The sequence below is a fragment of the Ovis canadensis genome, chromosome 1 (genome assembly GCF_042477335.2).
Source record: "Ovis canadensis isolate MfBH-ARS-UI-01 breed Bighorn chromosome 1, ARS-UI_OviCan_v2, whole genome shotgun sequence".
NCBI lineage: Eukaryota > Metazoa > Chordata > Mammalia > Artiodactyla > Bovidae > Ovis > Ovis canadensis.
Window position 1 is genome coordinate 201,209,954 of NC_091245.1, and position 27,932 is coordinate 201,237,885.

A 27,932-nucleotide genomic window follows, 5' to 3' on the forward strand; every position below is an offset into this window, starting at 1 on the left:
AAGTTAAAAAGTGTTATTCACAAGAAGATGCAATATGCCCTAATTTTGCCAATTTATGCCAACAGAAAGCTGGAGAACATGGATAAGGCCTGGTTTGAAACCTATTAGATCTAGGTGGCAGCAATATAATTGAGAGTAAACTAAATGTGTTTATTAGAGTGCTCCAGAATAAGATTCTGAATGTTTTTGAGTCACTGAAAATGACTCCAATAGGGGAGAACCGAGACAGCAAAGCAGAAACAGTACCTGAAGTAGAGGGACCTGTGGTGTAAAGGTGGGGCCAAGGAGGAACAGGCAATTTCCTGCCACCTGCTCAGGGACACCCTCACTTAAGGCTGCACCCAACAGGACCAGCAGGGACCCTGGTGGCTACTGGAGTGTGGAAACCCAGACCAGCACTGCCCCTCGTACATCAAGAGCCTGTAGTCCCCCAGCTGGGTACTCTTGTCCCAGCTACACTTGGAGAAGAGTGGAGATTCATCTGAGTGTATCACTGCTTCCATGCAAGGGGGCTTTTACTGACTTGGTTTAAAGAAGCTGATTCTTCCAAGCTGCAATTCAACACCACAAGCTGAAGACACCATAATGGAGAAACTGTCCTTTAAGATGTTTCTTGGAAAGGAAAGATGCTGTGTTGTTTTAACAGATGGATTCTCCAAGTGGCAGCAATGTCAGGGAACACCCAGAGGCAGCCCTACTTCTTATTCCCCCAAATCAAAACAGAAAAGTCAGAGAGAGAGTGCTCTAGACAGCCCTGAGGACTAGGAGGAAGTGTGGGACAACTGGAGGCCACTAACAATGGCCAGGATCTTTGGCTTCTGGGAGCCCCCAGAGGAAAGAGACAGCCTGTGTTCCAAAACCATTATCACAGGAGATTCCTTCAAAGGCTTAAATGACATCGCCCAACACAATGTCTGCCACATTAGATGGACAGGAGGCAGTCTCTAAGTGACTGGACTTTGATAAGAATTTGGGTTCTTTGGTAAGCTCATGAAGTTTCATGAGCTTTGGTAAGCTCCAGAGAACACTACCATCCACCATGGTGAATAACTCCTAAAAGAACACTCCTGAGTGTCTGCTTCCTGTTGACTTACTGCTCAAAAAGGAGCTCAAGGCAAGTGACAGCAGCCAGAACATGCTACAGTGGCTGGCCACAAAGTCACCCAAGAAGGAAGACCCCAAAACACCCCAAAAGGCAGAGTCAGATGTGCCCCAGGTGTCCAGGAAGTTCCTGCAAAAGAGCCTATTCCCCTCCAAGGGAGGCAGTGCAGGGCTTCTGGAGTGATGGTTGAAGTGGGAGGAGGAGGAGCCTTTTGGCAAGCAGCCTCACATGAGACCAAGGCCACAGTGTGCAGCACGGAATCCCATCGTGATAACAGGTTCCAGCATTGTGTGTGTGAGTAGGGGCAGGGGGATGTTGCTTGGGAAATAAAGTGTTAGTTAACATTTCTTGCTTCTCCAGGGAGGGGCTTTCCTGGTTGGGACCAAGAATTTCTAGTGGAGTGGGTGGGCAGCCAGGAAGTGAGAAGGGAGGGGACTCTTGTGCCCATAGCCCTCTCCTGGTTGGACTGGTGGACCTTCCCTCAGAGCCTGACCCCACTGACCTCAGCCTGACCTGACCTGACCTGACCTGGTGCTGCTAGCAGAAGCTATTTTCTGCTCAGCCTTTGGACTCTTTTAGTCTTTTGGAATTAAGTTCTTAAAACATTTTTTCCTTGAATAAATTATACTTGATAAACTGTCTACATTTCAGAAAATGCTGCTCGTGGAAGGAATTCCAGATCTCACAGTTTTCTTCTGGCATCAGACCTAGGGAGTGGTTTTGTCATAAATGTGGGGCACTGGAGTTTTCTGTGGACAAAGCTGTATTTTTGGAAACAATAAAAAGGCTTGGTTGGGGGGAGGGGAATGTTTCCAATTTGCTTGGTTAATTGACTAAAAGATGGACCTAAAGGAAGTATATACTGAATGAAGTTGAAATGCAGGAGGAAGGCACCCCAAAGCTTAGAGAGACTGTGATGCTCATGTGAATTTATGTAAGAGCTTCTCAGCTATATTCTGACTACATGCCCTCAGAAGGTTCAAAGACATGTCCTTCACCAAGGCCAAGAGAAACACATTTGTGAGGGAAAACCCAATATTCTCTTTTTTAAGTTGTTTTGTTTTGTTTTGTTTTTTGACGTGGACCATTTTTTAAGGATTGAATTTGTTGCAATGTTGCTTCTATTTCATGTTTTGGTTTTGGCTCGCAGGCATTTGGGATCCTAGCTCCCCAAATAGGGACTGAACCCACATTTCCTACATTGGAAGGTAAAGGTGAAGTCTTACTCACTGGACTGCCAGGAAACCCCAGAAACCCAACATTCTTAAACAGCTTCATTAAGGCTCTTCTCTATAGGATAAAAAGCACAGTGGGACCAATTGCTATTAAGTTGGGCAATCTGCATTCAGTGGGAATAATAGTATCATGATGAAACACACCAGGGCCTTATGGCCTACTCCCCCTTGTCCTCTAGATGCCTTTGGTCTGCAGAAAAGTTTTAGCCAAAAAGATTAAGCGTAATCAAAGAAGTGAGAAAAAGCAGAAGCAAAGGGAAAAAAGTCAAATAGGACAAAATGATAATAATTTAGTCATTAAGCAAAGTCAAGGACTTTTAGTTCCTCCTGAAGGGCTATAGATAATTCTGAACCATATCCTATGACCCCAAACAAGTGGGAGAAGTTCACTACATTATGACCAGACTTTAGCCATAACATAAGCTGCCATAATTCTGAGAAATGGCCTCAAAGAAATAGGAACAAACCAACCCTGAAACTGAAGACTAATTATACTTCCAACAGTCAAGATGGTGCTAATCAGACCACCTCATGACCAATTTTGAGATGACTGTCAGAGCTGGCTATACTGGCCTCCCTCTGCCTATACATCCTTGAATCTCTCCTTTAAACGTCTTGCCCACTGATTGACAGTGGGGAGAGTTGGTATTTGGACATGAGTCCACCCACCACAGCCCTTTGCCATTGCTAGCCTCCAAACTAAAGCAAACTTTCCTTTCTGCAAACCTTGCCTCTTTATTGACTTTAGAGCAGTGAGCAGCTGGACCCCACTTCTGATAACAATGTGTTGGTAAATGCTGGTCCGACTTCCATTTTCTCTTGCTTGTACAGACCAAATAAAATTTGACTGGATTACTCATCTTTTTTTGCTTTAAGGACAAAACCATCAGCTAACCAGTGTCAAAGATCTCTATGGAACAAACCATTCTAATTATGGCTTTGACTCAGCTTCCCATCATGATAGCCATTCCTACTTTATCCTCTAGACTGAAGACAGGGGGAAAAAAAAAAAAAACCTCTCTTAAAAATATTGTTTGTTGCCAGGTACTATTAAAAAAATTAGTTTGATACTAACTCAAGGTAAAATGCTAAACAGGTACTATAGAAAAAATGAACAAACTTAAAAGTCAAAAGAGAAATACAGTGATTTCTAGGAACTAATCTAGGTTCATTACTAGTAATCCATACAAAAGTGGCCTCATTTGTCCCTTAAATGAGATTATTAAATGAGAAAAAAGTTATATATATTATATATAGTTGATCATGAACTTCATGTGAATAATAATATTATAAAGAATACCTGGATTTCATTAATAAAGAGTACATTGGTAAATGGAGAACAATCACATTCTAACTTTTATTGGTCCACCTATATTTGAACTGCCATGTCAGTGTTGAATGCAATATTTTATTTGCTTACTATTTTTATTGTTTATATTTATTACTTATTTACGTGGTGGCATCAGATCTTAGCTGCAGCACACGGGATCTTTATTTCTTTTTTGTTGGAAGATAATTGCTTTACAATGTTGTGTTGACTTCTGTCATATATCAGCATGAATCAGCCATAGGTATACATATGTCTGCTCCCTCTTGAACCTTCCTCTCACCTTGTACCCTATTCCACAGGGTTATCACAGGGCACCAGATTGAGTTCCCTGTGTCATACAGCAACTTCCCATTAGCTATCTATTTTACATATGGTAATGTATATATTTCAGTGCTACTCTTGGGACACAGAGGGTCTTTGTTGCATCACGTGGAATCTTTTGATTCCACGCAGGCTCAGTAGTTATGGCATGCAGTCTTAGTTACCCTGTGGTTTGTGGAATCTTAGTTCCCCAACCTGGGACTGAACCCATGACCCCTCCATTGTCAGGTGGATTCTTAACCACTGGACCACTAGGAAAGTTCCAAATACAATACTTCAAAAGAAATCTTAATCAAACAGAATTGTTTACAAATAAGAGAGGAGTTCAATAAGAGCACTGGATAATCCAACACATGAAGAACAGTTGTGGTAACTAGGGGGGTTTGTGTCAAAAAAGCAAAAATAAAACTACTTTGTTGGGAGAGCACCAGTTAGCTGCCTTTATCTGAAGTGTGGCCATATGAAATAGGGAACTGATTTACTTGGGGTAACTTCAAAGGAAGATCAAGGACCAAATAGATAAATTTTGAGAGGAAAAGATTTGCATGTAATACACAGAAAAATCTTCAATTCAGTGCAGTCACTTAGCAGTAGAATGTGCTGCTGTAGGAAGCAATGAACTTTCTGTCTGGCAACGCCTTTGCATAAGTTGAGTCTGCCTCTGCTGTGTGTTTCAGTTGAGTACATTCCTGAAATAGGTAGGAAACTAGATGACCTTTAAAGTGAAGTGAAGTCGCTCAGTTGTGTCCGACTCTTTGCGACCCCATGGACTGTAGCCTACCAGGCTCCTCCCTCCATGGGATTCTCCAGGCAAGAGTGCCGGAGTGGGTTGCCATTTCCTTCTCCAGGGGATCTTCCCGACCCAGGGATTGAACCTGGGTCTCTAGCATTCCAGGCAGATGCTTTAACCTCTGAGCCACCAGGGAGTCCCTTCCAATCTCAGTTTCAATAATTTCATAAAGAGTGAGCAGGGAATCTAAAAGGAAGGAAAAGCAGTTTCTGAGATGCATGGGGTAGTCATTGTGGACAGCATGTGAGACAAGGTGGTAATTCAGATAAACTGATCTCAATGTAGCATCATGATTTCTCATATATACTTGAAACATGAGAGTTAATTAACTGGACATTTTTTTTTCTCACTTCAAATTAGGATACATCTGCTTAGAGGACAACTGTGGTACAATGATTTAGATGATATGCCTTTCCCTGGGTATGGGGATATGTGGAAAGAGCAGTGACTAGGAGTAGGAAAATGGAAGTTTTAGAGTTTAATCCCAGGATTGCTCCAAACTCACCATCTGCTTTCTGAGAAATTTCTTGCAAATTCCATTTAGCTTCACTGAAGAGGAGATTCGTGAGATGTTTACTAAGAACTTTCAAAAACTGAGTGTAAGATAGCTCATCAGATACAAGATCTAGGCTCAGAAGCAACCTGATGACTTCGCCTCTCATATTTCACATGGCAGGCCTGAAATGAAATAGAGCTAACATTTTTTTAATTTTTTTGTCTTGACTTTTGAGGCTAAAGGGAGGATTTTGGAGAAGATGTCATAATTCATCCCTGTGACTATAGAATTATCTGAAGAAGTGGCTACATTGGAATGGAGTAAGGTAAGAATTGATCAAATCTCAGTCACTCCCAAGGCCTTAAACTGAGTTTTTTGTTAGCGTCTGAAGATGCAGTGTCTGCAGAGAAATCAGGAGGCCTGGCCCTCCTAACTGCCTTCGGAGCACGTTGTGGGGGGTGCAGACCAAAGTTGAGTTTACACATCAGTGACTAAAGTTTCCTGCCACTAAGCATAAGAAGTCACTCATGAGCAGCGTCCCAAAACCACAGCTACAGGATGTGGGCACAAGCCCTTGTATAATTGTTGGCCAAGAGCCAATGAGCATTCATCCCTGTGCAAATACTTGGGCTTTTTTGTTGTTGTTAACCTTTGAAAACCACAGGCATTAGTCTCTCTCTTTCTTTCCCTTTGGCACAAGTCATCTTCTTTTCTCCACCTTGGTCTCTTGTGTGTAAAGAATTTCTGGGGGAGCTTTTAAGCCTGAATTTAATACGTTTGCACTCCCCTCTCTTGCCCCACAAAATGCCAGGCAGAAGTAAAGCTGCCTTACAAAATATCTGCTGGCTTCCGCAGCTTTGTTTGGTCTTTTTAATCAGATAGGACATCAGAGAGTTCCATGAGTGACCTTAGCCTTTTAAGAAAATACAAGTAATTTCTGGAAATTCCCCCTAAACAACGGTGACCTATTGTTTTCTCATGTCAGAATTAACCCAGGAGCTATGATACACTGATTTAGATGACATGCCTTTTTCTGGGAATGGAGATATGTAGACGGACAGTGGGGCTGGAATAGGAGACTGAAAGCTTTAGAGTTTAGTTCCATATCGCCAAAAAGTCACCATCTGTTTTTGAGCAATTTCTTTCCAATTTCTAGGCTTTTGCTTTGTGTTCTGTGAAATGAAAGCAATGGATTAAGATGGTTTCTATGCTTCCTTAACCCCAGGGCTCTATGAATTGGCTTCCTTAAGAATGCTTCAGCAAAGGGACAATGAGAGGAGGGCTCAAAGCAAAAGATCCTCATAAATTGGCTTCTCTTTTCTGCCTTAGAGGATGGCCAAGGGGCAGCCTCTGAAAAAGCCCAAGTGCCCACTGGAAGCCTAGGTGTGGTGATTTTTGGCAGTTTCTCATTTTGTAAGTGTTAAAGAATGCATTAGTTTTGCTTCTGTAACCCCAATTCCCCATATTCAGATAACAAGTTGAATCTACTCCAGAATGGGAATTTTATTTTTAAATAAAAGAGATGGCAGATCACTTTTACTTAAAGAGACAGAAGAAGAAATTTCTAACCATCAAAACTGCCCAAGATACATCAGAAGACTATGAACAATCTGTCAATTGTTCAAATAGTTTCTGAATGGAGATTTACTGGAAATTTTTCAGTGGAATTTCTTGAATGGATAAAGAACAGATAGAGGAGATGGCCAACCATGACATTTTTATGATGATATACTTTATACTTAATGCCCCTTGTATCTAATCTTATTCCCAATCAGACCTATATTGCCCCTTTGGGAAAATTTACTAGTATAGTTCAGATAATAGCCTGAAGGAAAAGCCCAGGGATACATATAGGTCTCTTGGTTTGTGGGTTGTGGCTGGTTGTCCATCTTATGGACAAGAAACCCAACTGTCCACTGGGAATACCACACAGCAAATGGTAAAAAAAATAGTAAGTTCATGCATGTTTGCATGCTAAGTCACTTCAGTAGTGTCTGATTCTTGTGACTGTAGCCTACTAGGGTCCTCTGTCCATGGGATTCTCCAGGGAAGAATACTGGAGTGGGTTGCCATGCCCTCCTCCAGGTGATCTTTCCCACCCAGAGATCGAACCCACATGTCTTATGTCTCCTGCATTGACAAGTGTGTTCTTCACCATTAGTGCCATGTAGGAAAGCCCCAGAAGGCCCATAGTGACCAGAAAAACAATTCCCAGAAGAACTGACTTTAGTTCCCTTGGATGTTGTCTGAGGTTCTACACCAAAGTGGCATTGATCTACAGGCAATGGTTTTTATTTAATAAAATAATTTGACTTCATTTCATTGAATCCTCCCAAGATCTTTATGAAGTAGGCAAAAGAGATAGCATCATCTCCATTTTACAGATGAGGAAATTAAACCTTAGGAAAATTAAGGTAATTTTACAGGGTCTTACATGACTGATTCAACTCTTTCCAGACAAAAAAGGGTGTTTTACCTAATGACTGGGGCTTCCCTGGTGGCCCAGATGGTAAAGGGTCTGCCTGCAATACAGGAGACATGGGTTTGATCCCTAGCTTGGAAAGATCCCCTGGAAAAAGGAATTGATATCCACTCCAGTATTCTTGAGTGGAGAATTCCATGGACAGAGGAGCCTGGCAGGCTACAGTCCAGAGAGTTAGAGAGTCAGATGCGACTGAGCAACTATCACTACTTAATGATCAACAACAATTATTTAAAGAATTATAAGGTCTCTGGTTTTAAAAGATTTTATCAATCATCCCTTTAGCAATCCCTTTCACAATATTCACTTTAGTCCCTCCTGCTGCTGCTGCTGCTGCTGCTGCTGCTGCTGCTGAGTCGCTTCAGTCGTCTCCGACTCTGTGCGACCCCATAGATGGCAGCCCACCAGGCTCCTATCCCTGGGATTCTCCAGGCAAGAACACTGGAGTGGGTTGCCATTTCCTTCTCCAATGCATGAAAGTGAAAAGTGAAAGTGAAGCTCCTCAGTTGTGTCCGACTCTTAGTGACCCCATTGACTGCAGCCCACCAGGCTCCTCCGTCCATGGGATTTTCCAGGCAAGAGTACTGGAGTGGGGTGCCATTGCCTTCTCCTTTAGTCCCTCCTAGTACATGTCAAAGAGCAATGCTTCCCATCCTTGGGCATTTTTAAGTATAAGAAGTTCTTTCTTATCTTAAACTGCCATCCAAATCCCTGAAACCTTTTATCCTCTGGTCATAATTCTGCTTCCCAGGTCCCGCTTATCAGTTTCTAGAATATCCCACAAGATGGTCTGTATGAAATATGGAGACAGTTCTTATGTCATCTCTGAGATCACTCTTCTCACACTAAACAGCTTTGGTACCCTATTGTTACAAACTGGACCTCAGGGTTAAGAGATATCACTCTCCTCTCATCTTTTCTGATTTGCTCTGTATCCTTTCAAAGGTCATTTGGGAACAGTCCAACTTAGAAAATTCAAAGGGAATGAATATGCAGAAAGAAGTCAATTGTCAGACTCATCCTTAAATGGTAAATAAAGAGAATGTGCTGGACCTTTCATAGACCTCTGCCAACAAATGCCACTATCTTGAGGCAAATGGGGATTTTCGGGCAGCACTGTTAATAATAATTTGCCAATTGTGCCTGCTTCAGAACCACTGCCAAAGCAATCCAACGACTTTTCATTCCACTACTGTTGACAGGACAGCTAAGGATTTCAACATTTCCTTTTACAGTCTGAATAGAAGTTTCCTGCCTTGGGGACTGTAACAATATTTGCCATCAGGAGGGGAAGAAAAAAAATGCGGGTCCTGGGAAGTGGAAAGAGAGGGAGAGAGGTACTAATGGAAGTAAACAAAGATAAAGACAAAATCAAATGAGAGTTATTCAAGGTTTGGATTTTGAATGCCTCCATAAAATTGATGTTTGTGAAACATCAGAGGACAAATCTTTGAAACTGAGGAAGTAAGGAGGTTGAGGAAGTCTTTAAAGTTAGACTTCACATAATCATCCTCTCCCCCCCAAAAGCTGGAATTTTTAAATTGAATACCAGCCAAGGTGTCTCAACTTTGGGTCTTAGGACAGGCAAAAAGCTGATTATGTTAATAATATATAGAATTCAGCATTAAAAGTCTTTTTTTCAAAATAATTTAAAAATACAATAAAATTGAAAAAAAAGTTTAGAGATGAAAACAGATGAGATAATCTCCTGGGTTGTTTACAATTAGACATAAGTCAAGGAGAGACAAAGAGGAAATATGAGAGAAAAGAAAATGTAAACAGAATGAATTACAACAGTGTTTTTAAAAAACATGCTTCTTATCCCCTCTAGAATCCATAGACATTCCACAGAAGGCACTTCTAAGACCCAAAAGACAGGAGGTCAGTGGCATTCTCATCTGTCTCAACCACAGTGGTCTTACTTCTACCTGTTTTACATATTGGGCATCTGAAACAGATTCATTAAGAAGGAAAGGTCTGCTATTGAAAAATAAAACATAAGAACAATCAATCAAAAAAGGGGAAAAAAAAAAAGCAAAAAGGAAATGAGCCACTGAAAGTTATTGATCATGGAATAATATGACCAAATTGTGTTTTTGGAATCTGGCAACAATGCAAAATGAATTAGAAGAGGCTCAGCTTTGGAAATGATACCAACTAAAAGGTTATAGCAATAATCCAGCTAAACAGAATTTAAAATGTGATCTAATAATATACCTGTGAGAATGAAAAGGAGAAGAGAATATGAAAAATTTTGAAAGAATAAACTTTAGTTTGACATCTGGGCATAGGGCTTAATGCTAAATATGGTCTGTTTGTCCCATCTCCCTTAATTTATATGGTGAAATCCCAATGTGATGCTATTAAGAGGTGGGGCCTTAGCTTATGAGAGCAAACCCCAAATAAATGAGATTTTGTTGCTGATGTTCAGTCACTTAGTCATGACCAACTCTTAAACCTCATGAAATGGGGAGCACACCAGGCTCCCCTGTCCTTCACTATTTCCTAAAGTTTGCTCAGATTCATGTCCATTGAGTCAGTGATGGTATCTAACCATCTCATCCTCTGCCAACCCCTTCTCCTTTTTCCTTCAACATTTCCCAGCATCAGGATTCAGTTCAGTTCAGTTCAGTTCAGTTCAGTCGCTCAGTTGTGTCCAACTCTTTGCGACCCCATGAATCGCAGCACACCAGGCCTCCCTGACCATCACCAACTCCTGGAGTTCACTCAGACTCACGTCCATCGAGTCAGTGATGCCATCCAGCCATCTCATCCTCTGTCACCCCCTTCTCCTCCTGCCCCCAATCCCTCCCAGCATCAGAGTCTTTTCCAATGAGTCAACTCTTCGCATGAGGTGGCCAAAGTACTGGAGTTTCAGCTTTAGCATCATTCCTTCCAAAGAAATCCCAGGGCTGATCTCCTTCAGAATGGACTGGTTGGATCTCCTTGCAGTCCAAGGGACTCTCAAGAGTCTTCTCCAACACCATGGTTCAAAAGCATCAATTCTTCGGCGCTCAGCCTTCTTCACAGTCCAACTGTCACATCCATACATGACCACTGGAAAAACCATACCCTTGACTAGACGGGCCTTAGTTGGCAAAGTAATGTCTCTGCTTTTGAATATGCTATCTAAGTTGGTCATAACTTTTCTTCCAAGGAGTAAACATCTTTTAATTTCATGGCTGCAATCACCATCTGCAGTGATTTTGAATTGGTGCCCTTATAAAGGAAGCACAAGAAAACTCTCTTGCCTCTTTGCCTATAATGATATAGCAAGAAATCTGAGCCCCAGAAGAGGGCCCACACCTGACCAGGTTGGTACCCTAATCTCAGAATTCCAACCTCCAGAACTGTAAGAAATAAATTTATGTTATTATCCACCCAGTCTGTAGTAATTTTGTTATAGCAACCCAGACAGACTAAACGAGATACTATATGGAATGTATTTGGCAAGAAGATTAAAGACATCAAAACTGATAACTGTGACTATTAAAATCTCATAGAGAAATCCAGAATTTTGAAGAAGCTGAATATAAGTGGCTACTGATATAGATGATCAGCAGACAGAAATGCAAAATTGAATCTTAAAGAAATACCAGGGACGGGACTATGAATTTGGAAGTCATCCTCATAAAAAGGAAACTGAAATAATACAGATTGAGTTCCCAGTGAGAGAGAAGATCAGGATCCAAGGGCTGAAAATAAAGACCCAGAATGTGCCCACATTTGGAGGACTGAGAAATAAGAACCCAGAGGGTCTGCCCTGAGTTTATGATCAGGTATTTATTTGATAATGTTATCAATATACTTAAGTGAATGTATTTTCTGATTTTAAGAAATTTCATAAAAGATCTGAAGTGTGCATTTATCAGTCTAATCAAAGTTTTTGATCTCCTAAGATACTAAATATTTTAAATCATGTGATATCATTTAAAAGTAGTTGATTATTTCAATCTAAAAATATGGTGAGCTGAAACAGAATCTTCAATAATGATGTAGCTATGGATGATGTATTTATCCACCAAAAAGAGTATCAAAAACCAATACTCCCCCGGGCAAGGGAATAGCCAAGTTTGTTTCGGTTTCCAATGAATGACATTAGCCCAGTGTAGGTCTCAATCAAAATGGGTTCAGTGAGCACCATCAATCCCTTTCCTCTTCCAGATTCAGTGGAATTCTTGTGGGTATTCTGGATAGCTGGAACAAGCTTAGATGTGAACGCAGACAACTGAAGAGGAAAAGAAGACACAGAATTAGTGAGTGCAAAGTAGGTCCAGAGACACACCCTCCCCAGCCAGTCCTCACAAAAGTTGACTGCTCTCCTGGAGCTGCACTTATTCTTACTACTTAAACAGAAATCATTTCTTGGAATTGTTAATATTGCTTCTGTTAGTCTTTTAATAGATTGATCTGTTAATACATTTTGTACATAATAAAATTAACTGCCACATCTTATTTATTTTTCATTATTCATAACTTGTACAACATGAAGATGTCAGTTTAACAAATATTTGCTGATAGTCTAGTATGGATCAGACACCTGTCATGTACTGCTGAAGATTCAGACAAGTGAGATATAGCCTCTGCCCTCATAGTGCGTGTGTTGCTTCAGCTGTGTCTGACTCTTTGTGACCCTCTGGAATGTAGCCCTCCAGGCTTCTCTATCCATGGGATTCTCCAGGCGAGAATACTGGAGTGGGTTGCCATGCCCTCCTCCAGGAGATCTTCTCAACCCAGGAATTGAAACTGTGACTCTCACATCTCCTATATTGGCAGGTGGGTTCTTTCTTTATTGCCACTTTATCTATTTTTTAATTGAAGGATAATTGCTTTATAGAATTTTGTTCTTTTCTGTCAAACATCAACAAGAATCAGCCATAGGTACACCATGGTTGATCTCTCCCCAACCCCCCCTCCCATTCCACTTCCCATCCCACCCTTCTAGATTGTCACAGAGCCCCTGTTTGAGTTCCCTGAGTCATACAGCAAATTCCCATTGGCTATCTATTTTACATATGGTATTGTAAGTTTCCATGTTACTCTTTCCATGTGTCTCACCCTCTCTCCCTTCTCTCCCCAGGTCCATAAGTCTGTTCTCTACGTCTGTTTCTCCATTGCTGCCCTGCAGATAAATTCATCAGTATCATCTTTCTAGATTCCATATATATGTGTCAGAATATGATATTTATTTTTCTCTTACTTCACTCTGTATAATAGGCTCTAGGTTTGTACACCTCATTAGAATGACTCAAATGTGTTCCTTTTTATGGCTGAATAATATTCCATTGTATATATGTACCACAGCTTATTTATCCATTCATCTGTTGATGGATAGGTGAATCTACTTATTATATGCAGGGTACATCATGAGAAACGCTGGGCTGGATGAACCACAAGTCAGAATCAAGATTGCCAGGAGAAATATCAATAACCTCAGATACGCAGATGACACCATCCTTATGGCAGAAAGAGAAGAAGAACTAAAGAGCCTCTTGATGAAAGTGAAAGAGGAGAGTGAAAAAGTTGGCTTAATGCTCAACATTCAGAAAACGAAAATCATGGCATCCAGCCCCATCACTTCATAGCAAATAGATGGGAAAGCAGTGGAAACAGTGGCAGAGTTTATTTTGGGGGGCTCCAAAATTACTTCAGGTGGTGACTGCAGCCATGAAATCAAAAGACGCTTACTCCGTGGAAGGAAAGTTATAACCAACCTAGTATATTAAAAGCAGAGACATTACATTGTCAACAAAGGTCCGTCTAGTCAAGGCTATGGTTTTTCCAATGGTCATGTATGGATGTGAGAGTTGGACTATAAAGAAAGCTGAGCACAGAAGAATTGATGCTTTTGAACTGTGGTGTTGGAGAAGACTCTTGAGAGTCCCTTGAACTGCAAAGAGATCCAACCAGTCCATCCTAAAGGAGACCAGTCCTGGGTGTTCATTGGAAGGACTGATGTTGAAGTTGAAACTCCAATATTTTGGCCACCTGATGCAAAGAGCTGACTCATTTGAAAATACCCTGATGCTGGGAAAGATTGAAGGCGGGAGGAGAAGGGGACAACAGAGGATGAGATGGTTGGATGGCATCACCAACTCAATGGACATAAGTTTGGGTAAACTCCGGAAATTGGTGATGGACAGGGCGGTCAGGTGTGCTGCAGTCCATGGGGTCACAAAGAGTTGGACACAATGAGCGACTGAACTGCACTGCACTGAACTGAACTGCACTGAACTGAAGTCGATGGACATCTAGGTTGCTTCCATATTCTAGATGTTGTAAATAGTGCTGCAATGGACATTGTGGTATACATGTATCTTTTTCAATTTTGGTTTCCTCAGGGTATATGCCTAGGAGTGGGAGTGCTGGGTTGTAAGGTGGTTTTAGTCCTAGTTTCTTAAGGAATCTCCATACCATCTTCCATAGTGGCTGTATAAGTTTGATGAGTGGGTTATTTACCACTGAGCCATCAGGGAAGCCCACACAGCAGTGGCACTATAATAATATAAAAGAAATGAACTTGTAATGATCATACAAAGTCCATGAAAACAAACAGCAAAAACAGGCACAAGATATTAAAAAACAAAAAACAAAAGAAATCATATATGGTTAGAGGATCAAAAATGACTTCCAAAGAAGACATTTGAGACAATCCTCTAAGGGGTAATAGAGTTTCAGCATGTGAAATGAGGTTAAAGAGGGTCTAGCTGACTGCTGCTGTTTTTCTAACCCAACATCCTTCTCTCCATTTGAGATTCTTCTACAAATAAGAGTGCTTCAGGGCTTCCCTGATGGTCCAGTGGATATGAATCTGCCTGCCAATGCAAGAGACACAGGTTTGATCCCTGATCCAGGAAGATCATGTATGCCACAGAGCAACTAAGCCCGTGCACCACAACTATTGAGCCTGTGCTCTAGAGCCCAGAAGTCACAACTACTGAAGCTGTCACACCTAGAGCTAGTGCTTCACAGCACAAGCTATCTAACCATCTCATCCTCTGCCACCCCCCTCTCTTTTCTTTCTCATTGCACAGAAGCCAGTGTAATAAGAAGCCTGCCCACCACAACTAGAGAATAGCCCCCACTTCCCACAACTAGAGTAAAGCCTGCACAGTGACGAAGATCCAGCACAGCCCATAAATAACTAATTTTTAAAAGATTAAAAAAGAATGCCTCTATTTTCCTTTGGAGAGCCATGTTCTTCCATTTAGTGCAAATAGCTTAAGTGGAGCTGGCTTTAGTACATGACTCAGTTCTAACCAATCAGAGGAATCCATAAGAGATTGGTTTAGGTGTGGGCACATGACCGATGCGGCTGTGAAACATATCATCCAAGTCCAGAGGTATTCATGGTCATTTTGGCCACACAGTGAAAGCCTGACTGAGACTGAAAACAATAAAAGTGAAAGACCTAAGACATGAAGACAAGAGAAATTCTTCACAAAGCCATCCGAGTTACTAGATCAGCCTACCCTGAATGTTAAGTTAGATGAGTTAAAAAAAAAAAAAATCACTCTTTTGGTCAAATCAGGTTGAACTGGGTTGAGAGGAAGGTAATTCAGGGAGCACTGCAAACAAAGATATAAAGGAAATGAATTAGGAAAGCCCAGATCTTTGTATTTCCAATTAGCTCATTTATATCCATTAACTCATTCCAGTATAAGCCACTAAGATAAGTAAACGAAGGTATCATTATTTCCATGTTAGAAATCAAGGCTCAGAGACAGTAAATGATTTTGTCCAGAGTTACTCCATTTTCTGCACAATGGTAAAAAGGAATATTAGGAACAGGAAACTATTCACAGTGTGATCCAAATATGCTTTCTAGTCAACTGGCTTGCAAGTCTAAATTAAAACTTTCAAAGTATATTCCAATATCCATATAAGTCATTATACATATTCAACCAAGTGACCAATGTTTTTCCTTTTCTCCATGAGGAGGGCCAATCTTTGCTTTGAGGGACTAATACAGAGTGATGATTCAATGAAGAAAGAGAAGCCTGTAGTTGTTACCCATAATCACATTTTCAATATAAGTTTTATCCTGGACTGTTAATTTTATACCAAATTGCCCTTGGGCAAACCACTTCTCCATTGTAGCCTTAGTTTCCTTGTTAGTAAGAAAAAAATCTAAAATTTAGAATATATTCCTCATTACTATTTGACCTAGTCTACAATGGACAAGGGGCTTCCCTGATAGCTCAGCTGGTAAAGAAACTGCCTGCAATGCAGGAGACCCTGGTTCGATTTCTGGGTTGGAAAGATTCCCCTGGAGAAGGATAGACTAACCACTCCAGTATTCATGGACTCCCCTGGTGGCTCAGATAGTAAGGGATCCACCTGCAATGCAGGAGACCTGGGTTTGATTACTGGGCTGGGAAGATCCCCTGAAGGAGGGCATGGCAACCCATTCCAATATTCTTACCTGGACAGAGGAACCTGAAGGGCTACAGTCCACAGGGCTACAAAGAGCTGGATAAGACTGGATTGACTTAGCACAACACAGCACAGCACAAAAGGAACAAAAAATAGGAAAGAAAGAAAAGCCATGCAAATAAAACTTGTGTGATTTACTTGTTCTGTTACCTTATCATAAATTCACTTTCCTTCATGAGCCTCAGCTTACTCTTTTGGAAAGAGGCATTGGAATCTATGGTTTGGGGCTAATTTTGTTGTTTAGTTGCTAAGTCATGTCTGACTCTTTGTGACCCCATGGACTGCAGTACGCCAGGCTTCCCTGTCCTTCACTATCTCCCACAGTTTGCTCAAATTCATGTCCACTGAATTGTTGAGGCTATCTAACCTACTCATCCTCTGACCCCTACCCATCTCCTTTTGTATTCAATTTTTCCCACCATCAGGGTCTTTTCCAATGAGTTGACTCTTCACGTCAGGTGGCCAAAGTATTGGAACTTCAACAACTCAGAAGTTAAAAAAATAGTGACTTTATGATAAGCAATATAAAGTTTGCTAGAATGCATTGATATCTGTGGGTTTTCAATAAAGTAATAGCTACCTAATTAGATAATGTCAAACCTCAATTTAAACTCACTTCCCTGACTAAAGAATCTAATAGATAAGTAAGGTTTTTCTTGTTTACCATTAATTTCAGGCTATAGTGACAAAGACAGAGAGAAGTTACCTCTTATTATTACTCCCAGCACCCTCTTTAAGACCTCAGAATGGATTTAAATATTACGTGTTACTGAATGAAACGAACTGTAGTCATATAGCCTGGAAATTCTAGAAAGGAGGACATCATTCCTCACGGAACACTCCACCAGTGCTTTGGTGACTGGATAAGAAAAAGAGCAAGTGTTCTTTCTTAAGCTTCCAAAGAGAAAAGCAACATGGGAAGAATGAATTAATTCCAATAACAGGAGAATTTAATTTAATTGCTATGTTTAAAATCACAAAGTAACCAAGGTCAGAAGCGATCTTAAGTGTACAGATTCCAGTCATTCATCTATTGTTTTATTTGCCTTGCCTCATACTCTCTAAGAACCTACATTCCTCTACATGGACATACCCACCTCACAGCAATCTAACCATGTCCCCGCCATCACTGAGTATAGTCGGGGAAAAAAGTATATTTCCTTGCCCAAAACTAATGGTTAGATTTTGGAAGAATCATTTAATCTCCCTGGATCTTAGTTTACATATCTTAAAATGGGAAAATAATAATGATGGTAAATACCAACTTCATCAGACTATTGTATGAATCCCAGTGAATTGCTCAAAAATATTTTAAAGCATACTATTTATAGATGTAAATATTATCTCAGGCAAGAAAGAGTTTAGATTCCTTAGTCCTACTCCTTTCGATTCCAGACTTTGAATGCCAGTTTCCTTAATATGCATCATAGACTTGAGAAAGTATTTTTTTTAATCTTGTGATATGCCCTATTTTAAAGCAATAAAAATTCCCTGGATGCCAAAGGATATATATTAAATTCTATTCAGAAACCATGATTTCAAAAGACATGGGTTGAGCATCAAAGTATCTCTTCCAAGGTATTTATCAATTATAAAGGAAAAATACTAAATTTACAAAGGAGCGATCTGGCATACACCATCTTAGTCAAATGATTAAGGTTAATATCTGTAACAAGGCATACAGGGACAGTGAACCTGCAATACGATGCAGTGAAAGGACACAGCATCACTTCTGCAGTATTTGTGCCCTTAAAAAAGTAAACTTCAATCTAATCATGAAAAAACATCAGCCAAACCCACCATGAAAACATTCTATCGAAAGTCCCGAGGTCATGGGGAAAAAAAGAAAAAAGAAAGACTGAGAGACTGCCACAGTTTGGAGGAGAATAAAGAAACAGAATAATTAAATATAACATGGAATCTTGGATTGAATCCTGGAGTACACAGAAGACATTAGGAAAAACAAAACAAAAAGCTGATGAAATTTGGATAAGGTCTGTATTTTAGTTAATAGTACTATGAAAGTGAAAGTGTAGTCACTCAGTCATGTCTGACTCTTTGTGACCGTGAACCAGGCTCCTCTGCCCATAGGATTCTCCAGGCAAGAAGATTAGAGTGGGTTGCCATTTCCTTCTCCAGGGGATGTCCTGATGCAGGGATAGAACCTGGGTCTCTTGCATTACAGGCAGACTCTTTACCATCTGAGCCATCAAGGAAGACTTGCTACAGTATAGTATTGTACTGTTGTTTTATTTCTAGGTTTTGATACCTAGAAGTATTTTGTATTATAGTTATGTAAGTTTCTAGAAGAGTTTGAATGAAATTCTAATATTTAGGAAAGAATTCATGTTCTTAATTTTTCAAAGGGATATAGAAAATAATCAGTCTCGATACTTTTTGAAACTTGTTTCTTAGAACACTACATTCCCTTATAGTTTGGGTCACCATATCATACATTATTCAAATCAGAAGTCTTTTGAAAAGCAAGAAAATGCTATTATTAATAGTATTAAAAAAACACACGTGGCTGAAGTCTTAGGGAAAAGTTAGGGAAGAAAAGCTACAATCACATCAATCATAGCTGCTTTATTTTTATCAGTTTTATATATTTGGGTTCTGAGAAAGGTTTTCTTTGTAGAAAACTTTTCCTTTAAAAAAAAAAAAAACTCCACTGTATTAATCTTGCCTAAGAAACTCTCTGATAGTCTGTTCAATCCACAAGGAGTTATAATGCCCATGCTCTTATTCATCTTTCACAACCAAGCTCAAATCCTTTCTCTTCCACAATGCCTTCCCAAATAGTCAAGGCAAAAAATACTTTTTATTCTATCACATTTCATATATGCATCTCAAACATTTCATCCAGTTTTCTGAGAATCAGAGTCACAAGTATGGCTATTTATCTATACAACTAATCTAATATTTCTCTACCTTGGAATTATTGCTATTTGGGGCTAGGACATTATTTCCAGCAGGAGAGTATGTCCTCCAGATTTAAGAAAGCTAAGCAGTAGCACCTCAACCCCAGGGGTGACAATCAAAAGTGTTATCCACATATTGACAATGTCCCCTAGGGATAAAATCGTCTCCTGCTGAGAACCACTGAACTAAAGGAAGTATGCTGCTGCTGCTAAGTCGCTTCAGTTGTGTCCAACTCTGTGTGATCCCATAGACGGCAGCCCACCAGGCTCCACCGTTCCTGGGATTCTCCAGGCAAGAACACTGGAGTGGGTTGCCATTTCCTTCATCAATGCATGAAAGTGAAAAGTGAAAGGGAAGTCACTCAGTCGTGTCTGACTCTTTGCGACCCCATGGACCGCAGCCTACCAGGCTCCTCCGTCCATGGGATTTTCCAGGCAAGAGTACTGGAGTAGGGTGCCATTGCCTTCTCCGAAGTATAGAACATGATATATCATGAGTATTCAGATCAAACAGATCTGGTCTTACATTGTTAATGTGGTTCTCACTAGCTGTGTGATCTTGGGCAAGTCTAACCTTTCTGAATTTTATAGTTGGTCTTCTATAAAATAAGGATATTAATAGCATCAAGCACTTTCCAAGGAGTGGTGGCTGCACTGGCACAGGAGGGCTGAGAGGAGCTACTCCATGCTCAAGGTCAGGAGGGGCAGTGGTGAGGAGATAACCCCTTGTCCAAGGTAAGGAGCAGCAGCTGTGCTTTGCTGGAGCACCCGGTAAGAGATACCCCACGTCCAAGGTGAGAGAAACCCAAGTAAGATGATAGATGTTGCAAGAGGGCATCAGAAGGCAGACATACTGAAACTATAATCACAGGAGGCTAGTCAATCTAATCACATGGACCACAGCCTTGTCTAACTCAATGAAACTAAAGCCATGCCCTGTGGGGCCACCCAAGACAGGCAGGTCACGGTGGAGAGATCTGACAGAATGTGGTCCAGTGGGGAAGGGAATGGCAAACCACTTCAGTATTCTTGCCTTGAGAACCCTATGAACAGTAGGAAAAGGCAAAATGATAGGATACTGAAAGAGGAACTCCCCAGGTCAGTAGGTGCCTAATATGCTGCTGGAGATCAGTGGAGAAATAACTCCAGAAAGAATGAAGGGATGGAGCCAAAGCAAAAACAATATACAGTTGTGGATGTGACTGGTGACAGAAGCAAGGTCCAATGCTGTAAAGAGCAATATTGCATACGAATCTGGAATGTTAGGACCATGAATCAAGGCAAATTGGAAGTGGTCAAACAGGGGATGGCAAGAGTGAACATCGACATTCTAGGAATCAGCAAACTAAAATGGACTGGAAAGGGTGAATTTAACTCAGATGACCATTATATCTACTACTGTGGGCAGGAATCCCTTAGAAGAAATGGAGTAGCCATCATGGTCAACAAAGAGTTTGAAATGTAGTACTTGGATGCAATCTCAAAAAATACATAATGATCTCTGTTCGTTTCCAAGGCAAACCATTCAATATCACGGTAATCCAAGTCTATGCCCCAACCAGTAACACTGAAGAAGCTGAAGTTGAACGGTTCTATGAAGACCTATGGAGAAGACAATGGCACCCCACTCCAGTACTCTTGCCTGGAAACTCCCATGGACAGAGGAGCCTGGTAGGCTTCAGTCCATGGGGTCGCTGAGAGTTGGACACGACTCAGTGACTTCCCTTTCACTTTTCACTTTCATGCATTGGAGAAGGAAATGGCAACCCACTCCAGTGTTCTTGCCTGGAGACTCCCAGGAACGGTGGAGCCTGGTGTGCTGCCATCTATGGGGTCACGCAGAGTTGGACACGACTGAAGCGACTTAGCAGCAGCAAAATGAAGACCTACAAAACCTTTTAGAACTAACATACAAAAAAGATGTCCTTTTCATTATAGGGGACTGGAATGCAAAAGTAGGAAGTCAAGAAACACCTGGAGTAAGAGGCAAATTTGGCCTTGGAGTACAGGATGAAGCAGGGCAAAGGCTAATAGAGTTTTGCCAAGAAAATGCACTGGTCATAGCAAACACCCTCTTCCAACAACACAAGAGAAGACTCCATACATGGACATCACCGGATGGTCAACACCGAAATCAGATTGACTATATTCTTTGCAGCTGAAGATGGAAAAGCTCTATACAGTCAACAAAAACAAGACCAGGAGCTAACTGTGGCTCAGATCTTGAACTCCTTATTACCAAATTCAGACTCAAATTGAAGAAAGTGGGGAAAACCACTAGATCATTCAGGTATGATCTAAATCAAATCCCTTATGATTATACAGTGGAAGTGAGAAATAGATTTAAGGGACTAGATCTGATAGAGTGTCTGATGAACTATGGACTGAGGTTCGTGACATTGTACAGGAGACAGTGATCAAGACCATCCCCATGGAAAAGAAATGCAAAAATGCAAAATAGCTGTCTAGGGAGGCCTTACGAATAGCTGTGAAAAGAAGAGAAGCGAAAAGCAAAGGAGAAAAGGAAAGATATAAACATCTGAATGCAGAGTTCCAAAGAATAGCAAGAAGAGATAAGAAAGCCTACCTCAGAGATCAATGCAAAGAAATAGAGGAAAACAACAGAATGGGAAAGACTAGAGATCCCTTCAAGAAAATTAGAGATAACAAGGGAACATTTCATGCAAAGATGGGCTCGATAAAGGACAGAAATGGTATGGACCTAACAGAAGCAGAAGATATTAAGAAGAGGTGGCAAGAATACACAGAAGAACTGTACAAAAAAGATCTTCACAACCTGGATAATCATGATGGTGTCATCACTCATCTAGAGCCAGACATCCTGGAATGTGAAGTCAAGTGGGCCTTAGAAAGCAGCACTACGAACAAAGCTAGTGGAGGTGATGGAATTCTAGTGGAGCTATTTCAAATCCTGAAAGATGATGCTGTGAAAGTGCTGCACCTAATATGCCAGCAAATTTGGAAAACTCAGCAGTGGCCATAGGACTGGAAAAGGTCAGTTTTCATTCCAATCTCAAAGAAAGACAATTCCAAAGAATGCTCAAATTACTTCACAATTGACTCATTTCACACACTAGTAAAGTAATGCTCAAAATTCTCCAAGCCAGGCTTCAGCAATACGTGAACCATGAACTTCCAGATGTTCAAGCTGGCTTTAGAAAAGGCAGAGGAACCAAAGATCCAATTGCCAACATCCACTGGATCATGGGAAAAGCAACAGAGTTCCAGAAAAACATCTATTTCTGCTTCGTTGACTATGCCAAAGCCTTCGACTGTGTGTATCACAATAAACTGTGGAAAATTCTGAAAGAGATGGGAATACCAGACTACATGACCTGCCTCTTGAGAAACCTATATGCAGGTCAGGAAGCAACAGTTAGAACTGGACATGGAACAACAGACTGGTTTCAAATAGGAAAAAGAGTACTTCAAGGCTGTATATTGTCACCCTGTTTATTTAACTTCTATGCAGAGTACATCATGAGAAATGCTGGGCTGGAAGAAACACAAGCTGGAATCAAGATTGCCAGGAGAAATATCAATAACCTCAGATATGCAGATGACACCACCCTTACGGCAGAAAGTGAAGAGGAACTAAACAGCCTCTTGATGAAAGTGAAAGTGCAGAGTTAAAAAGTTGGCTTAAAGCTCAACATTCAGAAAACAAAGATCATGGCATCTGGTCCCATCACTTCATGGGAAATAGATGGGGAAACAGTGGAAATAGTGTCACTTTATTTTGGGGGGCTCCAAAATCACTGCAGATGGTGATTGAAGCCATGAAATTAAAAGATGCTTATTCCTTGGAAGGAAAGTTATGACCAACTTAGATAGCATATTCAAAAGCAGAGACATTACTTTGCCAACAAAGATCTGTCTAGTCAAGGCTATGGTTTTTCCAGTGGTCATGTATGGATGTGAGAGTTGGACTGTGAAGAAAGCTGAGGGCCGAAGAATTGATGCTTTTGAACTGTGGTGTTGGAGAAGACTCTGGAGAGTCCCTTGGACTGCAAGTAGATCCAACCAGTCCATTCTAAAGAAGATCAGTCCTGGGTGTTCATTGGAAGGAATGATGCTAAAGCTGAAACTCCAGTACTTTGGCCACCTCGTGCGAAGTGTTGACTCATTGGAAAAGACTCTGATGCTGGGAGGGATTGGGAGCAGGAGGAGAAGGGGATGACAGAGAATGAGATGGCTGGATGACATCACTAACTCGATGGATGTGAGTCTGAGTGAACTCTGGGAGTTGGTGATGGACAGGGAGGCCTGGTGTGCTGCAATTCATAGGGTCGCAAAGAGTCGGACACGAAGCGACTGAACTGAACTGAATAGCATCAAATTCATAAGTCGTCTACAAAGATTAAACTTCAATAAATAAGGATTTGTAAAAGCTCTATGCACTTGTGCTCACCTGCTAATGTCTTCCAGGAATGTTTGGGGAAGAATATAAGATTAATCTGAAACTTGGAGTCATATTGCAAAGACATTAAAGGAAGCCTATTGCCAATAATCAGTATTGTCAATAAATAATTAACTACATCATCATCTAACTATGATTTCTTAAAGTCCAAAGCTCAGTTCACCTCAGCTTTTCCATGGGTAACACCTTCTTGGTTGTCAGGATGCCTTTCCACAGATTTTATATATATATATATATATATATATATATATATATATATATATATATATATATATATGAAACTGGGTTACAGAATGCCTCCCCAGTCCTCATTGTAAGTTTTATTTCATGAGAATTCTCTGTGGCCTCAGAATCAAAATGCTGGAAGGAAAAAGTTGACACTACTTTACATTCAGTGAACTTGGCATTTCACTCAAATAAGATGCCCTTCATTTCTAGTCATTTCTGTGAGCTCTTTAAGAAGAAGATGGACCATGAAGACAGAGGGACAAGATGGGCATGGAGGAGAGGCAGACAAAAGGCCAAGTCCCCAGGCTGGCTCTTGAGCATTTCAAACACCTGAACTTAATCTGTGTGACAGAAACGTGGTGTCATTTGATATGAATGCCACCAGCCACATACTTTTCTTTAAAAGCTTTTATACGCCCACCCCTGGCTCCCTCTTTTATTCCAGCCTCAAAAGCAGAGGGTCAAGTTTTAACATCTCCGATTACAGAAGGCCTGTGTGCTGGTTAGGGTAAAGGATAGGTGTGTGGTGTGTGTGTGCATGTGTGTGTGTGTGTGTGTGTGTGTGTGTGTAATATTCTTGACTTTACAGCGATTATTTACCAGCTGAGTGACTGGGCCCCTGGTTTGCTTCAGGTGCTGTCTGCCAGCAGTTCACTGCCCGGAGTCTCAGTTTTCCTTATTACAACCATCTCTTGCTTCCTGTTTACCCTGGGTAAAGAGACCAGGTTTCATGCCTGCAGGCCCACATTCCTTTGCTGAGCAGGTTTTCCAAGCCTCAGGCTACAGGTTTCACCCTCCCATTGTAGCAAGTGAAGCATGTTGAAATAAAAAGTAAGTCCATCCAACACCCAACAATGGAAACCACTTGGGAAGTCGCACAACTGAACACAATGTTTATATCATCCTTGCACGATTATTTGGAATTATCTTTATAGATACACTGTGACTGTGAGTATGTTCAGGAGTATAGAGCAAAAAAGGAGAATGAGGCAGAAGCTTTTTTCCCTACAAATTCTGATTTCTTTCCTCACCCTATTCCATTTCCCCAATCCTCCCCATGCATATATGCACATGCACGCACACACACATACACCCACACACTTTAGCTTAAATAAATGACTCTGTCCAAGAACATTTTATACACGTTTGTAATTTGCAGCTTCTAATCATGTATTTTTTTACTTAAAATGTCTTTCTGCATCTGCTTTTATGGCTAAATCACTCTTGAGTTTCACATCAAATGTTTCCACATTTGTTAACTTCTGGACTTATCTATTCTTTTTGCTGGGCTCTAATAGAATGCTTTGATTCTATCAACAGTATTTGCACATTAAATTATAATTTGTTAAGTACCATTTTTGCATTCTCCCTCTAGACTATAAATGTCTTGAGGGCAAAATCTGTTCTATTCTTCTTGCTATCCCAACAATGAGGGCTTCCCTGGTGGCTCAGCAGTAAAGAATCTGCCTGCCAATGCAGGAGACTCAAGTTTGATCCCTGGGTTCCAAAGAGCCCCTGGAGAAGGAAATGGTAACCTATTCTAACATTCTTGCCTGGGAAATCCCATAGATAGAGGAGCCTGGCAGAATACAGTCCATGGGGTCACAAAAGAGTAGGACACAACTCAGCAACTAAACAAACAACAAAATCCCATTGATTATCCACTGCATTGCTCTGCATATATTAACAGTATGCCAGGTGGACACTTAACGAATATTTGTTAAGGAATGCCATGGCAATTCAATGGTTAGGACTCAGTGTTTTCATTGTCAAGACCAATGAAATTAGTCATTCAATCTAGGTTCAATCCTAAGTCAGGGAATGAAGACTCCAAAAGCCGAGCAGCCAAACAATTAAAATAACAAAAATTAACAACTAAATAAATATTTGTTCAGTCTATGTGGTGGGAGACCAGGGGGTTAAGAATATAAAGTTACATTTGATTACTAAAACATTGGTTCAGTTTCATAATTCCCTCAAAAATAAGAAGAAAGATGCCAGACAAAAGTAAAAAAGGGTTGTCTGTAGCTCACTTTGATTAGGCAATAGAGCATTCATGATCTATTCACTATTATTCTAAAGCTCTGGACTCAATCACTAGTTCCTCTCAACAAGACTCTCCACACAATCAAAGAATCCATTAAGACAATGTGAAATCAAGCACAGTTATCAGTTAGATCCTTGATCTATAATTTGCTTAATAAATACCACTCTGCAACATGTCTTCACTGATTAAACTCACTTTAATTGTTCCTGCAAATCACAAGCCCACCAAGCTTCATATAGATTAGAGAAAATATCACAAGATTCCTTTAACCGCCCCTTATCAATCATGCCTCTAATTATGGGTAGCCATAGCGTTGGTGACTTAAGTTGATTTTCAAAACATGGAGCTAGTCTTGACGGTTCAAATTGGTCAAGATTCTGACCATTTAATTGGGCCTATGTAAGTGTCCAAAAAATGACTTCTTGATGTCAGAGGGCCAAAAACTCCACCCTCAGATCATGCTGATGCTGCCATTTTCTGAATATGCTTCTGAAGAAGAAGTAGTTAATTCAGATATGCCTGCATGGAACACGGATCACCTCAGCTATTTCTTGCCTCCAATCACCTTTCTCCACGCCTCAGACCATCCTGCTTCTTTATCTCATAAATATCTCAAGCCTCTTGCATTTGGGGAGGGCAGATTGGAGATCTGTTCTCCTTTCTTCTTTTTTGGCTCTTGTGAAGAAATCCTTTCTCCACCGAAAACCTCAGCATCTAAGCATTTGGCTTGCTGTGCATTGGGCAAATGAAACTAATTCTGTAACAAATGGTTAAAAGAAGAAAGACACAGCTAGAAGTTGCAAATATAAAGTGGATGAAACAATTAAGAATAACTGACCTTGGTTGTAAAAATATGATACCGTATCCTACCCTATCATGTATCATAGCAGTGACTATGAATATGCACACACAGAGATGTCTTTCTGGTTTTTAGGCATTTCCTTGAGCATTAACAAATTATTTGAATGTGGAAATACAGTTATTACTATAATACCTCAGTCAATTCACTTAACCACTCTAAGAACCTTCACTTTTAAAGTGGAGATAGCATTCTGACCTCAAGAGTTTTTGTTAGTTGAATGCCATGAAAACATGGAGACTGTAATTAATAAATATCATGTAATTACAAAATTTATATGAAATTATGTCCTGTAATAATAAAAGCAATACCAAAAATGTTATTTTCTATTTTCACAACTGTTTTATACGAGTAATGCAAAGTATGTGAATGCGCAGATTGAGAAAGTAAGGCTTGGAGGTAAGCAAGAATCTGGAAAGAGGCCACCTGACTATCATACTTATCAGATGTAGTAATGATGTAGAGTTAGTGAGATAGGTAAAAGAAGTAACAAATTTTGACATAGTATTTCATAAATTGATGGGGATTTTTTAGATCAGTGCTAAAGGACTTAGAGACAGTATAAATTTGAGTTTGAGTGCAATTTACCCATTAATGCTCCTTCCTCAGGTACCTTTCAGCCCAATCCATCCCGTGACTCAGTTTTGCCCCAGTGTTGAATGATCTGACACCTATATTACCAGTTCAACTTTCTCTCCTGAGCTTCAAACAGACCTAAATTTCTAACTTCCTGGCAACCAGCTCAACTCCACATGCCATGAACATTTCAAACTCAACATGTCCTAAACAGAATCCCCACACCTACTCTTCTTTTAGTTCTCTCCATTTAAATTAATGGACTCACCATCTACCAAGACAGACTACCATCTCTGACTTCTTCTCATTCACCTACCATATTCTATCAGTTATCTTTTTCCACTGATATCCTGAATATCTCAAGATTTCTTCATCTCTCTCCATTCCTAGCACCCCTAATGTAGTGTAGGTACTTATGTGTACCATATGAGCCAATACAATTATGGTGAGAAATACACAAGATTCAACTCCAGCTAAGCTGTCTGTGTCTAATACACTCCATGCACTTTCAACTGTCTCCACATCTTTGCATCTGATCCAAAATTCTTTTTCAGTTCTTTAATACTTATTTTAAAATCTTTGTATTTTTATCTGCTTCCTCTTATTAAACAATGTCTTCCACAAAGGCAAGAATCTTGTCTCATTTATATTTGTATTCTTAATCACAA

General features: G+C 40.4%; 1 protein-coding gene and 1 pseudogene across 3 annotated transcripts in view; one reads left to right on the top strand and one right to left on the bottom strand.

The window, feature by feature from the left end:
* Positions 1-200: 200 nt before the first annotated feature.
* On the top strand, positions 201-1,813 carry LOC138442306 (abasic site processing protein HMCES pseudogene; annotated as a pseudogene).
* Positions 1,814-11,187: 9,374 nt separating this feature from the next.
* The window catches only part of TPRG1 (tumor protein p63 regulated 1), a 358,974-nt gene continuing 342,229 nt past the window's right edge, over positions 11,188-27,932 (bottom strand). For all 3 annotated transcript variants that reach the window (XM_069558084.1, XM_069558094.1, XM_069558103.1), the window contains one exon: positions 11,188-11,984. In XM_069558084.1, the coding sequence (XP_069414185.1) occupies positions 11,790-11,984 (195 nt within the window). In that variant the 3' untranslated portion in view covers positions 11,188-11,789. The remainder of the gene's footprint in view (positions 11,985-27,932) is intronic.